General features: G+C 34.4%; 1 protein-coding gene across 2 annotated transcripts; it reads right to left on the bottom strand.

Moving 5' to 3' along the window:
* Positions 1–9,539: 9,539 nt before the first annotated feature.
* LOC113762095 (MADS-box protein AGL42-like) lies at positions 9,540–16,072 on the bottom strand. Of its 2 annotated transcripts, XM_027305367.1 has the most exons (9): positions 15,570–16,072; positions 15,242–15,324; positions 14,868–15,053; positions 11,640–11,721; positions 11,085–11,146; positions 10,894–10,993; positions 10,650–10,691; positions 10,509–10,550; positions 9,540–9,937 (listed from the first exon to the last, which is right to left on the bottom strand). In XM_027305367.1, exons 3-9 carry the CDS (start codon positions 15,047–15,049, stop codon positions 9,797–9,799), a joined length of 651 nt encoding a protein of 216 aa, XP_027161168.1. In that variant the 5' UTR covers positions 15,050–15,053; positions 15,242–15,324; positions 15,570–16,072; the 3' UTR covers positions 9,540–9,796. The 2 variants fall into 2 exon arrangements, with proteins under 2 accessions (XP_027161168.1, XP_027161167.1); XM_027305366.1 differs by lacking the exon at positions 15,242–15,324 and having other exon boundaries at positions 15,570–16,070.
* Between the last annotated feature and the right edge of the window lie 884 nt (positions 16,073–16,956).

The following is a 16,956-nucleotide window of genomic DNA, read 5'->3' as shown; positions in this document are numbered from 1 at the left end:
ATATGAACATGTTATACGCCAGAGCAGAATCCCACTTGATAGATCATTCTTTTCCATTTCAATTTTAATTCAGCTCCATAAATAGTTCCACAGGGGCTGTCGGCTCAAAACAGCTTGAATTTGGACAAGGGTGATTGTTCAGAAGCTGTCTTTCCGTCTTTTGGTGAAGCAGATGTGCATTTGAAATTTTGAATTAGTTCTTCTTCTTCTACTTCTTCTTCTTATCAGAAAATAGTAACAATTTAGTTTACTTGCATGCAATGAACTAATAATCGTGTCTTTGACCAAAATAATTGCGGATAATATAGTGGTAAACCAGAAAATAATATGATTGGAGAATGGAGAGCCCTTTGGGTCTCAAAATAGCCAACTATGGGAAATGAAACCTCACAAGTTGAGTTTTATTCAGTTCAAACCGATTGATGCAATTCTTACAAAATAAGTATCTACACTTTGATTGTAAATTTGAGTTGATCAACTCATATAAATAGATTGATGTAAAATTTATGGCCGCATTAAAACTGTGCGAATTTACACTAAATAGAGTAAAACTTGTATAAATCGATTTGAAATTGACAGAACTCAACTTGTAAGTGTGAATCGGTGAATCCCAGACTTTGGGCGCATAATTTGACTGCAGCCTTCGTATTAGACACAAAGATTTGGACACCTTTGATTATTGTTTGTGAATGCAAGTAAACATGAAAATCCCGTGGGGGATGGGGTAGGATTTGGACTTGTTCCCTCGCCTATCTCCCTTCTTGTCCTCTCTTTGATTGATGTTTCCATATTGAAGCATTCGTATTACTTGAACTTGTAACGCAGGGTAAGGCGACTCTCAACTCAAAGAACTCACGGATGTAATTGAGTCGAGTCGAGTTTAAATATCGTCATACTCGAGCTCGATTCGGTATATAGGAAAGATACTCGAACTCGAACGAGTAGCATTATTGAAGTTCGAGTTCGATGCATTATTTATAGAATTCGAGTTCGACTCGTACGGGACTCAAGTCAATGTAAGCCTTATTGAACTCGAGTCAGGGAGATTTGGGGATTTCATTTTTCTTGGCAATTTTTGGGCGAAAAGACATTATTGCCCTTAAATTTTTCATATGACTTGAAATATTTCATAAATTCAACCATTCATGTGAGTAGAAGGGTAATTTCATAATAATAATATACTAAAGAATTAAAATTAAAAACTCGATAAGGCTCGACGAGACTTCGAGTCTTGCTATTGGATATTAGAACTCGACTTGTTAGACCCATCGAACTACTCGAACTCGATTCAAACTTGATCAACTGTAGTCCGAATCGAGTTTTTAACCGACCTACTCGCGAGCAGCCTAGTATGATTGACGATTGCAGCCTAAAAGAGCTTATACCCAATTAGGTAGAATTTGGTCAGATCGGGGACCACTAAACTTTTTCAAATGTTTTTATTCTCCTCTTGACGCAACGCAATAACAGGCCTTGATTTCTGGACAGCGATAGTGACATAGGCAGATGATTTCATCTTGAATTCTTTGATCAAGATAGAATATAACCTGAGAAAGGCGGTACATCATCACACATGAGGACGCAGCGGCAGCACTTCATTACTGTTGTTGACAAAATAAGTTACCAGTATTTTGTTATTTTGGTACCGTCCATAATGAGTATAGTTGCGTTGTAGCAGCAACCCACTAAAGTTGCTTTTTTTTTTTTTTTTTGTGGGTAGGAAAGGGAGGAGGATCAAGACTGCAGTTAATTTACCACCTAAATAAAGGTACACATGATGATAGATTTTGCATCTGAGAAACGCCGGAAGGAATGAGAGAGAACCTCTCAGCTTAAAATTAACTAGTCAATATTTGATGCTTTTCTGGCTAATTTTCGGATACACTAGAGATTTATTTGGAGTGACCTCACTTCATTTCATAACTAGTGATGACCTACATCACATCCTTGTGATTTGCAAACAATTTTGATCGATTATTATTTCTTAAAAGGAGGTTTACAGAATGAATGAATAGTCCCATGTACGTACCTTAAGTTTCAACATATAAAACCAGAAACCAGAAAAGCCATGCCCGGAGACGTGCGACATGGGAGGAAAATAAAAATGTCAAATATTCCAGAGTCGTTGTGATCAATAAAGAATGCCATTTTTGATGTACTTATCACGTAAATAAACCAGCTCCGGTTAGTCTTAAGCTTCTATACCCACAGATAAATTGGTTTTGACAATCCAATGCTGCTGGGGGCGCTTTTGACGGAGATGGCGCCTCTCCTAAGACCATACTCAAAAGGTTAAATTTGCACCTTACCTCTGGCACTGTAATATAATTGGAGTAATATAATTTGGACTGATCGAGTTGATTGAATGCAAGAAGCAGATGCAGAATCGGAATGGAGTACACTTGTTTATTGGTACTTGACGCAGTTTGATTTAATGATTAAGGTTGAGATTTCAAGAATTAGAGATTCTGGATTCTAACCCACTTATTTCTTTCCCGTCTCTAAAATCCCACCCTTTTCTTGCTTGGAAAAAAAAAAAAAACAGAAGAAATAAAAGTTAATTAGGTGACCATATCCCGCTGGGCCAGAGGACGAGAGGGGACCAAACCCAGCAGGCTAGCACAAGATGCCAGCCGGAGGGAGGGAAGCGAGAGGTTTGTGCGGTAGGGATGAAGTCGGAGAAGAGAATTGAAAAATGTCGCTTCCCTACCCAGAGTCAGAGAGTACTCTCCATACGAGCTGGGCAGTAGTCATGGCCAAGAACTGGGAGCATAGACAGTCTCAGTCAGGAGGGCTATGACGATGAGGACCAACCGAACTACCAATGAACCCCACTGTACTTGTGTCTTCTGAGGGGAAGTCACGTACAAACCACCACCGTCCAAATCACACGGAGCTCTATGTCAGACAGACTTCTCCATTATGAATTTCAACAACTTACCAATGAAAGGAAACCTACCAAAAGCGGGGGACGGTAATCAATCATGGTACGAGTCAAGACGCAGAATCATCGGATGTAAGAAGATCCTTCAAATTATTTTCTTAATCACGCACTTCATTTTCCAACATCAAAGGTAAGTGCTAGGCTAGAGGTCCTACTCCTGCTTAAAGGCTAGATATTAATTTGAGCCGTGAAACCAAGAAATGTTGACCAAGGCTCGCAATCAAGAGTGAGAATCAAGTACGTAGCATATATCCTTGCTAACGAAAATATCAACGTGAAGTTCAAATCCCAAAATGAAAGTCCTATTTGGATTGTATATTAGTATTAAATCCTTCCTTGTTTGTTGGAGTATAAAGAAGAGAAAAAAAATGTTCTTCTTCTTGGATCTTTTCGTTATTGTGATATGTGATCCAAAGTTTTCCATCTTCTTCTGTAACTGTAATTAATGGGAGAATTAAGAAGTTGTGGTGTTTTTGGATTTGTTTCGCGAAACAACTGGTGCATCATCATTTTCTGAAAACCTGAATTCAGGTGAAACCTAGAAGAGAGAACTCAAATATAAAATATTTTTCAATTCCTCCCTTTCTCAACTCCTCCGACCTACTACTACTAGGGTAGAGGGGGTCACTTAAATTATTCAATTGCTTCAAATCTCAAGACGTATAATAAATCAGCTTTAGTATATGACACCTGCCATGGCCCAAGAATGCTCTACGTTAAAAAAAAAAAACTAAACTATTTAACTCTGATAAAAAAAAAATAAAAAAAAAATACTATTCATCTTTGAAGGGATCATGGGGTCCATACTTGATGGCCAGGTATTCATAAAAAGAGTCTAAATTGACAATTTCTGTTTCAAGTGGACTATTAGTAGCGGTAATTGTAGGAGAGGTAGTAATAAATTAAACTATCGGATTCTAGGGGAAGAAAAATTCCGTTCCTATATTATTTATGTGCACATGACTTTTTTTTTTTCTTGAAATAGCTAGCATTTGTTTTATTGATGGTTATAATATGCTTTGTATTTGGTATGCTATATTATATGAAATTGTAACATTTATCTCTTTATTTTTCATTCTAAGATTGCTTTAAAAAATGTTAGAAATTCAAAATGTAAGTGCTTAATAATGCATAAACACCATTAGATGCTGTTTTACAGCCTTTATTTTGTTTTATTTAACATTACGTGATTTTTGGAAGTTGTAATCAGAAATGATTATTGGGCGGGCGGACAAACGTAGCAGCCGTTGTAGGAAGCGTGAGGCTTTTTTTGATCCAACAAAGCCCATGCTCGTTTACAAAGACCAAATGGACACCTCCCCGTTGACACGGTCTGCAAGTGAAATCAACCAACTAGATTCTTACCCCAAGCAAGAAATGGCGGTGGGCTAGTTGCTTAGCATCAGCCCATTTGACAGGACTTTTTTATAATAAAAAAAATTGTTTGACAGGATTTTTTTTTTTTTTGGGGGGAAAAAATCTCCAGTTTCCAAGAAGTCATGAGTCAATGGGTGCAAATGTTAAAAAATTGTTTGCTCGGCCAATTTTACTAACTCTAAATGTTAAGCGCACTTAAGTTTATGATGCATTGTACCATGATTTCGCGCCAATAAACATGACAAATATGTATCTACTGGCCGAAATCATATCCTTTTTTTTATTATTATTATTTTGGTAAAATGTGAAATCAAATACACGTGGGATTTGAGTTGTAGTTTGTGTTTACAGCCCGGGAAATGCTTTCTGGACATAAATAAAATAAAGAAGCTCCTATTCTAGCATTTGATTACGTGAAGCAATGAATGTGATCAAGTGTCAGAGAATTATTTTAGAGTGTAGACATAATTTATGTTATATAATTAGTAAAGCAGTTTTAAGTACGAATGTAATCTCATTGTGCCCTTCGAGAAGTATAAATATTTTTTTTTTTGTGTTATGAACTTTAAAAAGTCTTATTTACTCAAAAAACAAAAAACAAAAAAACTGCTTTTATCTCATGTCTTTGCCACCAAAGTTAAGAATGTGATCTGCCAAAGACATTATATTATTATTGTTATGCATTTCAAGTTTACACTTCCAAATTGAAAATTCTCATTATTTAATACACTCATCTAAGATTTTTTAAATAAAAAGGAGGAGGCTCCTAATATCATCGAAAGAAGGGTTAAAACAAAAGTTGGGCAAAGAATAATTTGACTGCTAGCTGCTCTTCTTCGCCAATATTCTTGTACAGAGGTTGGCTAAATGCTTTAAAAAGCAAAGGTGTTAAAAGCCCCGAAATACGGGCGTAAGCCCCACAAATTTTAATTTTTTTAATATATAAAAAATAAATTATACAATAATGCTACAAAATTTCAATATTCATACATGTCTGTGTGTATACAATAAAAGGACTGTGGAATTTCTCTCTCTCTCTCTCTCTATATATATATACATATACTATCACAAAAAATTAATAAAATTAGGAAATATTATAAAATATTATTTTTATCTAACAAGTAAAATCATAACATAATACATTAGCTATCTGGGATCATGTTAGCCAAAAATAATTATATTTTGGGATGCAAGAAAAGGAAAAAAATATAGGAAACAAAAAGTTATTGATGCTTTTACTTTATTTTTTTTTTCAAACTATTTTCAAAGAGAAAATAAATGGAATCATTCTTCAAACTTATTAAACAATAATAATGATAGGAATGCAGTCAAGGAGGAATGGATGCAATTCATGAGAATCAGATATGATCATATGGATCATTAATTTTAGAAGGGATAATTTCAGAAACCTCGCTTGAGGTTTCTGACTATTTCACTAGCATTCCTTCAGATGTTGTAAATTACACCAACTTCCTTTGAGGTCAATAATCTTGTAACATTTAGACCTAATCTATAATTAAAAAAATAATATTAAGAAAGAGAAGATAATATGATTCCATCGTTGTCCATCACCTACTACATTATTTAATTAATTTAATACCAATCCACACTTTAAAGAAAAGCACTAAAATTTGCTGTTTATCATTAGGGATCAAATAACATGTAACATCAAAAAATTACTCTATTTTTCACTTAATACATGATCCAAATTACTCGTTTTAGTTACATATCCATTGTCAAGCATGATCAATAACAAATAATCAAAAAATTTGCAATCAAAATATTACAGAGAACAAACTTTAACATTATAAATATTCTTGTCAACATATTAAAAGTTAGTTGTTAAGATTTTGATGGTATTAAAATTCGCTCCTTGTAATATTTTGGTTAAAATTTTATTTGATTATTTGTTATTGATCATGTTTGATAATGGGTTTGTAACTGAAAAGAGCAATTTAGATCTTACATTAAGTAATAGAATGATATGTTATTTTTTATGTCATATGTGATTTAATCCCTATTGGTAAACAACAAATTTTAGTGTTTTCTTTAATGTTTGAATTGGTATTAGATTAATTAAACAATTTATTAGATGAGGAGTAATGGTAGAATTATATTATTTTCTCTCTTCTAATATTACTTTTTAATTGTTGGTTGGACCTAAATATTACTAGACAATAAATCTCAAGAGAGGTTAGTATAATTTTTAAAATTTGAAAAGAAACAAGTGAAATAGTCAGAAACCTCGCAATTTTAGAACATTGTAAAGCTTCCAAACCTTAAAAGTTGTTAATAGGGTATAAAGCTTCCAAACCCTGAACTTTGTTAACAAGCGTTCAAGTTTCTTTCTGTGAGGTAACACATTTAGCAACGGGAATTACTTCGTTAGGTGTTTGTAGCCCAAAAAATAATAACTGCAAAAGAAAACCGTGAACAAAAGCCACACGTACGCTGATCAGGAACTAATGCTTCAAATCCTTTGGTTTCAGAAAATTGAGTGTTCCTGTAACCGGCCAGGTGTAGTTAGAGGTGAATATCGGTTGGATAAACTATTGTACCCGTTTATTCGGCGACGTTGAGTTAAGTAAGTAGGTGTCTCGTTGCTAGCTTGTATTGTTGAGGTCAGGCTTATGTTCTCCTCAAGGACTGTTTTGAGGCAATAAAATCGATTTCTCTTTTTAAAAAAAGAAAAAAAAATAGTGTTCCTGTAACCGGACGGCTCTCCCTAAATCAATCTTCCATGATGAGCGAAAATAATTTGATGAGCGAAAATAGCAAAGAGATCGAGAAGTAGAAAGGCATAATAACAAGAAATCCATAATACTAGGCATGTTACAGAAGAACATGGCATCAGAATCTTGATAAACTGATGTAGAGCTGGCAAAAAAGCCCAAAACCCAACAACCTATCCAACCCGTCCATTAATTTTAAAGGATGGGTTGGGTCAATTGGGTTATGGGTTTTATTGGATTAGATAAGAACAATCCAACTTATTCATTGGCCAGGTTGGATTTTTTATTTGAATACCCAATATCCAACTTGTTTAAAAGTAATTCAAAATAATAAATACAAAATTTAATACACATATGCCCAACTATTTACATTTGGACTCGTGTTAATAATTCATTAATTAATTTGTATTCAAAATTCTCATATACATATTTTCAATCATTTTTTAAATTTTTATTTAAAATAAAAAAGAAATTTGAAATAAAAAATCATGCTTATTTTACTTTTATAACAGTAGTTAAACTTGCTCAACTTCTATAATAATTTATTATGCCTTTTAAGAGTATGTTGTTTTCCTCCTCTTTTTTTCTTTTTTTTTGTGGTAAAAATGTCAATAATTCATGAATTCTCCTCTCGTTTATTTCTTAAAAAGTTTGGGATTTTCCTTAATAATTTTTTGGGGACCAATACCAGTACTTTTTACAAGCATATAATATTTTGTGCTTTATATTAGAGATGTGGTAATTCTAAAAGATTAATATGACCATAGCATCAAGTATGATCCTTGATGATTCTAATTAATTAGATGATGAATTATCTACCTGTATCAAATTAAAAAAAAAAACCTTCTAATATATATTATATGTATATAGATCATGCAATTAACTTTGATCAATATAGTTGACTTGCAGATTCTATTTTGTTTTGATTAATTATGGCAACTTGGGGATGGTTAGTCCGACGATTTTATTTCGTCTGAAGCAAATACCTCCAATCTTCAACTTCATGAGAAGTTTACAATCATCAAGACAATTAATTTTTCCTCTTAATTAGCGAGTCCAAGAACCAAAATGTAGTAATGTTTCCAGTCATTTAATGGAAGAAAGCAATTTGCATATTTTCCGCAGAATGTAGTTTGATGCATGAACCTTTCACAACAGTTTGCAAAATTTCTAGAGTCACGTGAATCATAAAATTTTTGAGAATATAAGGACTAAAGTACAAACTTATTTTCTATAATTTCAAAATTATTATACAACAAATAATATGTCTCTTACTTACATTTTCAAGTATAATATAATCTAGCATTCAATAATTTATATACATAGAATATTACAATTTACAATAAAACAGATATGAATAGTAAAAATGTTAATAAGTTGTGACAAAAATAAGTTTCAATCAATTAGTAGTATTAAAAAAGTACAAAGTAAACAATTTTTTAGCTAATCTATTTAAATGTATAATTTATTATCTAAAATTCACAATACAAGCAATATAAAATATTATTCTATTTATGATGTGTTTCCAAGGAACTTAAGAAGTGAGTGTGTGTTTGTGTGTGTGAAAATACATTTATGTATGTGAAAATGTGTTTATATTTGTGAAAAAATCTTTTTTGTGTCTTAAAATGTACGTGAAAAAGTTTATGTATTAAAATATATTAATTAATTTGTTGGGTCATATTTGGGTAATGGGCTTGAGATAACCTAATATGATCCAACCCAAAATCAATTCAATCTAAAGTTGGGCGGGTTGGGTATAATTCATTTAAGTGAAAACCCAATATTAACCCGTCCAAAACCCGTCCAACCCGCTTAATTCCCAGGTATAAACCAATGGTAGAAACCGATATAGAAGAATATGGCATCAGAAATCTAGGTTTCTTTAATTAGATTCCAGAACTCTACTGGAATTGCAGCTTAACATGATTTTGGCGTCAGAATTGCATGATTCCACCGTCCAAGTTTCAAGCCAAGAATTGCTACCCAAAAGGGAAAAAAAAAAAAGAAGGGGATTTTCAATCCAAAGAATCCCGTTAGGTCCTAAATATCAGCCAAAGATATAGTATGGTATATTTGCTTTTGCGATTATTACACTCCATTGCCTCTTTTTTTCCTTCAATCGACAAGTATACAAAATCACTTGAGCCATTAACATTCATATAAAAGTCACAAACCATGGCGGAGGACAACACAAAATCTGCATCTCGCCATAGTAACTACTAAATCATTCCTCTCATCCCCCAAAAAAGAGGGGGGGGGGGGGGGATGGAGAGAATTTCCTGTAGATTAGAGACGAAAAAAGAGAATCCACTAAGAAATCAGGAAAAATGGTAATTTTTCGTGCAGTCAATGTTACTTCTGATTCCAAACAGCTTATTCTACTATAACAATTTAATGCGCACCTATTAACAAAAGCAAAAAGAAGACGACATAAAACTTAGAACAAAATTCGGTTCATATTCTAATCCCGGTTCAAGTTCAAGGCACCAGAATCATTGAGCTTTCTATCCATTTAACTTTCTACCCATTTACTTTCCACATCAAAAGCAATGGACAAATGTGATATTTACAACAAAGCACTTGCGTAATACATAATCAAGTGTCAAACTACAATTATATATGTATTATTTTGAAGCCATAAGATATTATGTTTTATTCCTGAGACAATAACTAGAATAACATAGCTACTTCTAGATCAAGGATATGATAAATATGTGCATTTAGAAGATGAGAAAAATCATCAAAAGCGTCGATACTCTAAGACTCGAGTTTCAGGAAGGCCGATAAACAACCCAGTCTCCACCTCTGAGCTTTGAGTACTTTGGCTGCAACTTCCAATTTCTTTCCGCTTTGCTGGTGCATGCCACGACTCGAGTCCACACTATTGCCCAAAAAAGGGCAAAAAAAAAAAAAAAAAAATTGCATTAGCGCCAAAAAGTAAAAGAAAAATAGAAGTCCTTATCTCTCCCGGTTTAGTTCTTGAAGGAAATACAGGATAACTACGTGAAGAGGCACACCCAAACTGGAACTCATTTAACTTGCTGGCTTGCCGCTACTACCACAGATATAGAAGAATATGGCATAATTAGTTAGAGAAAAGGTTTCCGACATCTGACAGCTTATTCTCCTCAGTATACCTGTAATTTCATCATCCTTTCTCAACTAAAGACACCAATAGAAAGAAGTGCTAGGGTTTAAGGAAAACAAGAAAGAACAGGAAAAAGAAAAGAAGAAGAACAAATAGATGGAAAATAAAGAAAAAGAAAAATGAAAAGGGTAATATACAGGCTTTAACAGAACACCCATATACTATTCATGAGCACTTCTAAATTCCCATCAAATAGTAGTAGTATAAGATTCGAGAATTAGGTGGCCGGATATTAAACATGCAATGATTGCATAATTTCTTGTAGTCCTGGTAACTGTATGAACTGCAAGCCACAAGAATTTACCTTTTGAGATAACCTTGCATTCTCTTCCAACAAAAGCATCTCCTGGGAGCAGTAGTCGGAATATTACAATGAGAAAAAAAAAAAAAAAGTGAAGCAGTTCCAATTACCAACAACGACAAAAATGCAGTTCTATCATCATACCTTTGCTCTTAGCCGCTCTATTTCTTCCTTGAATAGCTGAGTCTGCAATTAGTGAAGCAAATTTTTGTTCAAAAGTTAAGATCATCAACTCTCATCCAACGAAACTGATGAAAGAACTGAAATCTCTCTAACAACAGTTTTATCATGTCCACTTTCAAATGTTTGACAATTTTTTCGGGTCAAGTACAAAGAACCAGCACCTAGAACAGCCTATCCAATGCACTTTTTCCTAGAACAGTTTTACCTTCCTTCCCCGGACGTTCGTTAGACTTCTCTCGAGCTGGCTGTCAATCTGTTGAAGTTCCTCTAGTGAACTTGATCCCAGATCTTGCCCCAAAAGCTTCCTAGAACACCCCAAAATTCAAGAATAAAATAAAACCCAATGTACTAACAAAGATTCTACATTTGGCAGGAAAGTAGCAGTGAGTCAAGAACCGTTGAGAAGCTTCAAGGAATTCTATCGTATTTGCCATGTTTATAGCTTCCAGCTTCAGCTCCTGCGAGTGCAACCAATTACCAAAATGGAAATTAATCAAGCTACAGGATTTCATGTTTTTCTGCATATTAATCAAGTTAAATTCAAATTTATGAGTAAATTTTATATACACTATCATGGTTAGATGGTGTTTACACTATCATGAGTAAATTTTGAATTTCAAATTTAAATTTTGCACACGTGTCATCCATCTAACCGTGATAGTGTTTACACTAACAATATATATAAGATTAATCCTAAATTTTAATTCTCAATTGGTGGCTTTGGAAAAAAAAAAAAAAATTGGTGGCTTTGGAATCGTAATTTGGCTCAATAGATTATAAAATAGAAATAATTATGCAAAAGGTAAAGCCATTTGACTTGTTCTAGATATTCTTGTGGAATCAACTTACGAACTAGATATAGTCAAACATAAGCATAATTCTTTCACCGCGTATAACTATTTTCACCTTTTTATTATAATGATTTTAGCTAAACTATAGAGGATGTCTAACCTGTACATATTTCTCAATGTCTTGGTCGCTTCTTTGATCTTCCTTCACACAGCCACGATATTTATCGATTGTCTTTTGCATGCTACACGATAAAAAAAAAAAAAGTCATTCACAAATAGTCATTATGGAAAATGCAAATCATTTCAAACATATAGAACTAGAGTCTCAGGCCATCACATAGCCCACCACACACAGAAGGTGACCTAATCTCAATTTAAGATCACGCATGGTTTGCATGAAGGAGGAGGCATGCAAAGGGCTTCTTCTCGACATTTTGTAATAAGGTAAAAACGAGATTTTCCTTTTTGATTGAAAAAAACTATATCAAAAGTGTAGACCTAAAGCTGCTTTTAATAAGAATTTTAGTTTTCCTAAACCTGAAAATCAACAGGATGTTTTCAATGCTTTCAACAAAGTCTCTTTCAATTTCAAAAGACTTGCTTATATCTTTCCATATACTGTTTAGAACAAGCCCAGAATATTGAAGGGTTGCACGAACATAATCATTAAGGAATTAATGAAGTACAACAAGAAAAGATAAGATAGACACTATTAGTTCTCAAATCAAACTTTCATCTTTATTACACCCTCTTAAGAGTTGCAAAATTATCTTGGAGCATATTCTAAGGTTATCATCATGCATGACACTTCATAGTTCTATCAATTTGGTACAAGCACGGACTAGATCAATTCTGCGCATACTATGTTAAGCAACTTGGCATCGGACATACTTAACCGTACTCTATTGAAATTGATTTAAGCGCCAATAAAACTCCTCCACAACAAACAAGAAAATTTTTGATGTCTTCAGGCATCGTGATACAAATAGATCACATGGGACAGTTTCAATTTGCAATTAAAATCCCCCCATTAATAACACGTATGATTCTGCAAGTTAAGAGAACATAATGATCCTTTCGTTTTGGCTTAAAGGGAGAGACTAAATCTTACGAGAGTTTAACAACTATGCTAGTTGGGAGTAAATAATGATTCTTTGTCTTTAGTTCAAGGGGAAACTCCAAATTTTACGAGTGCTTAAGAAGGACTAGAAACTTCATAGTTATGTATTTGACTAATATTCCTACTAGTTAAGGTGAGTCTTAAAAATAATAATCCTTTCTTTTCTTTCATTTTTTAATTAATTTGTGGTAACCCCCTTTAGCTTGACTCTCCATATCAACTTCATTACGGCCTTCAACAAAATATGAATAATTGAACTTCACTCATTGCCCCTTATTAAGAAATTGTTTGGTGATACCAAAGCCATCCATAACTACGTTTGAAGAAAAAGGCAGCCCTTTGGTTATGTACCTCCTCCCACAAGCACGTCATCAAAACGGAGAAAATTCCTTATGGTTTTACATTGTAGTATGAACACTAAAGGTACTTGGTGTTTCGAAAGATAAATTTTAGTACCAAATGAAAGATAAATTAGCTACCAAGTATCCTAACGCATCAATTGAAGGGGAAGGACTATGAGTAAATTAAAGGATAGCCTAGCGTAATCTTTGGCCTAAGGTCGTGCCGCATCTCATTTCTTCTGATGTCTTAATCAAAATAGGTTATTAGGAATTGAATCCTGGTCTGTACAACAACTCAAGGCCCCTTTATGTAAACAGCACTGCATGCCTGTCAACGTACTTTAACTCGTCCTTTTACTTCCTACTTGGTGCATATCAAGCAGTTTGTTTCGTTCCAAACCACAAGATGTGCAAATATAACAAGAATTTACGCACAAATGGAAGTGAGATACGACTTAAACATGCACTACAGACAATCTGATGCAGCTTATGACCAGGAACATTCTTCAGATTGAATCAAGTGTACTGTTCGTGGAGCTGTTGACTACTTACTCTTTGACACTGTTATGCTCCACACCTCATCCTCTTCACATCCTAAAAGAACAACTATTTTTTTCTTATCCATGGATAATTGTAATTTGTAGCTGGCTAGCTTCTTGTTATATTCTGTGAGGTGCAAACTTTGACCCTAACCGTTTTTTCTTTTAACCTACTGTTATTTATTTACCTACTAGTATCATGAAAGCAAATGTCTTTATAATTTGGATGGTCTTGGTGGAAGAGATTTGTTGTGCAGAAGATAGAGCACGGCACATTGGAACAGGTGGAACTTATTACAATTACAGAAACTCCAATGAAGAATCAATGTAATCATCTACATTACTTTGTCAAGGATTGGTCACAACAGAAATCTTTCTGTTACTTCCAAAAGTCTCTTAATTCAAGCAAACATATACAGCTAAACTTCAAGCAAAAGTTTCTTAATTCAAGCAAACATATACAGCTAAACTTCAGGAAAGGTTAGAGTACGATGATTCAAGGAAGATGAGGGTCTGGAGAAAGAGACATTTTCATGCACCAGTCTGCATTAAAAGAAAATGTGGAAGGTGAACAAGGTCAACGTCAATTCATGCATCAGTTCAAATTGGCATTTATGTCGCAAAAGATAATAAGGCACAAGGAGCTTAATGACTATTGCTTCCAATGGATCTTTAGAGAAACTGGATTGTCAGCTCGATCAGGTTCAAGCTTCATTCGATAAAGATAACCAACCCCCGCCCCACCCCCTCCCTAACCCCATTAGCATAAGATTCTGAACCCACAATTGGCAGTAACATAGCATCCTTATCAATACGCACAGGATGTTGAAAAGTTTCTCAGCAAACAACTGTTTATGAAAGAAGAAATCTTCATTAATTGATTCTTCATCAACCATATCTAATCAGGACTCAGGAGAGTACAAGAAGACAAATTTTGTGCAGGAACAGATAGGATTTTTCTTCTCTTTCTTCCTCACAATAATTAGGAAGTACAAGTGAGCACGAGCATCACAAAAGATGGGGAGTCTACAGAAGATGAAGTACGTAATCTTCTTTCAAGAATTGGAGAAGTCTTGGCTATCATAAATTCATAACCAAATCTGAAGGTAAAATCATTTCACGCCAGGAGATGAGATAGAAAAGGACTTGATGCTTAATTCAAATCACTGGTGTCATCGTACTTAAAGCTTCTCAAAGCAGACAAAGCCATGCCTTGGCGCTATAAAGAATTCAAATAAGAGGCAAAAGTGTAGAAAGTGCACATTGGAATAAGCAAAATATTAGTACTACAAAAATTAATTATCTGAAAATTTGTTAGGTCGCATCAAAATGTACTGCATAAGATTAAAACACTTCTTTTTTTCAAGGATCATTACAGGAAAACTTACTTGGAGCTTGAGAACTCATAGAGCTTCCCTTTTTGTGAGAAAATTATCAAAGCAACTTCAGCATCGCACAGAACTGATAGCTCGTACGCCTTCTTCAGAAGCCCATTTCTCCTCTTTGAGAAGGTCACCTGCCTGCTCGTTGCATTCTCAATCCTTCTCATCTGAATCTTCCCTCTCACCATTTTTCTGGTCATACATAGATATAACTTCAGTTGGTAAGACATCAAACACTAGTTGGTGAGCATAAAAACCTCCTAAAGTGGATATCAAGAATAAGATTAATACAATGAAACACCAAAATACCCCAAAAGGATGTTTTTGGGGTGTTTTTTTGGGGGGTGGGGGCGGGGGAGGAAGGAGGAAAAGGTCATCACCAGGCTGCTCTTGAACTAGCTGATTCAAAAAACTTAAGCTGATGGTAAGGATTGCTCCCAGAACTATCCTGAGGTAGAGTTTTCTAGAAATTTGCATCCCAAAATTTTGACATCAACGAGAATACAATAAATTCCTAGAAATTTTGCATTAGAAAGAGCTCAAAGGCGTATACTCGTATAGGTATAATACAGCAGAATTTCTAGAAGAATGGTATAAAAATGAAAACCCTAGTCAAGACAAGTCACTGGAATCAAGGAACATCAAAAGGAAAAAGAAGGTGGGTAGTTTTCCCCAAAGAAAAAAGGAATGAAAAAAAAATTAAATCACCTGCAAGTTGTATGAGAGCCCAAATCTCCCACAAGCATAGAATTGAAGCCTAGAAAATTATGGAAAAGTAATTTTCTGGAAAGAGTTTAGAAATGAGTTGGGAGGGTCAATGCTAGTCGCTTTGCAGAATAACTAAATAATAATAAGCCAAGGACTCTAAATAGGCAAGCTGAAGAAGAAGAAGAAGAAGAAGAAGAAAAAGGACATGAAGGATCTTCTGATGGTTGATGTAGCAAGCTCTTTATTTTCAGACCACAGAAGACAATAAGGTTTAGTTGTTGATCGTATTAGTAATTTTGCTTATTCTGTTTGTCCTTCTCTTCTTTGCAAAGGCCAGGCCAGGTCCTCTCCCTTCAACCCACAAAAGAGGAAAAGCACCCAAAAAAGTGAACTAAATAAGGTAGTAAATAAGACTGGGGGAAACGCATTTTAACTTGTTTTGGTAAACTTAGGAAAGAAACGGTAAAGGAGGAGTTGGTACAGGGAAAATAGAAGGTATCCATTATAGACAGAAAGCTTTTCCAGACCCATCCGAAAAGCTCAAGAACATAAAAAGAAAGTAAGTTTAATACTAGCATTAAGTACTAACTAATTAGAGAATAGAGAGAGCGTTTGGACTGGACTTACCCAGTGGTGGGGGTGGGGATCGGGGACGACCATTTATTGATTTACGTGCTCGTAGTACCAAGTTTTGTAAAACACGTCATCATCATCGTACCGTGAAATGAAGTCTCGACGTATAATCTGCCGACAACACGTCGCTCCGCTTATTATAGTAACCTTTTCAGGACAGGCCTTGGTCCAATGGCAACACACCTCTTCACGTGGGTCCTCCTGTTTGGTGGGTCTACTGCTCACCCATTTCTTGGTAAAAGTACTTGTGCAATTTAATTAAACTCCCTCGTTTTTCCTTGCCCGATTAATTTCTTAATCAAATTCCATGGTCCCTATACCTATACTTGAGGGTTGGTTGCCCCAAGTTTAGCCATCCTTTGTGGCCTAAACCTTTAATCTCTAACCTGTTAAATCTCAACAGCTAATACTTAAGTCACATTTAATTTAGGGTTATTATCACTTTATCTTCTTAAACTATATTACTATTATCAATTTATCCCATAATATTATCTTTTAGTCACTTCACTCCATATATAACTCAACTCAATACATTAATAAATTTTTAACAAAATACCCTTTTATTTTATAATATTATCACTTTATCTCTTTAAATTATAGCGATATAATCGCTTTACTAACCCACACTGGTATGTATGTAGATGGGGATACAGTCGTACAGAAAACAAAAATATGGGGCGTAATCTTTTTAATATTCAACACACGTAGCATGTCCAAGCTTATACACTCTTCTGGAAGATGATCCAACAATCTT

Source organism: Coffea eugenioides, chromosome 2 (genome assembly GCF_003713205.1).
Source record: "Coffea eugenioides isolate CCC68of chromosome 2, Ceug_1.0, whole genome shotgun sequence".
NCBI classification, from domain to species: domain Eukaryota; kingdom Viridiplantae; phylum Streptophyta; class Magnoliopsida; order Gentianales; family Rubiaceae; genus Coffea; species Coffea eugenioides.
The sequence above is the reverse complement of the archived record's forward strand: the minus strand, read 5'-3'. Positions and strand labels throughout refer to the sequence as shown.

Coding starts and splice junctions, on each gene's coding strand:
- LOC113762095 (XM_027305366.1), bottom strand. CDS start 15,607: ATGCTTGTGGGAGATTTGGGCTCTCATACAACTTGCAG. Junction 15,054..15,569: donor GGCTCTCATACAACTTGCAG/GTGATTTAATTT, acceptor ATGTATGACCAG/AAAAATGGTGAGAGGGAAGA. Junction 11,722..14,867: donor TATGAGTTCTCAAGCTCCAA/GTAAGTTTTCCT, acceptor TTTATCGTGTAG/CATGCAAAAGACAATCGATA.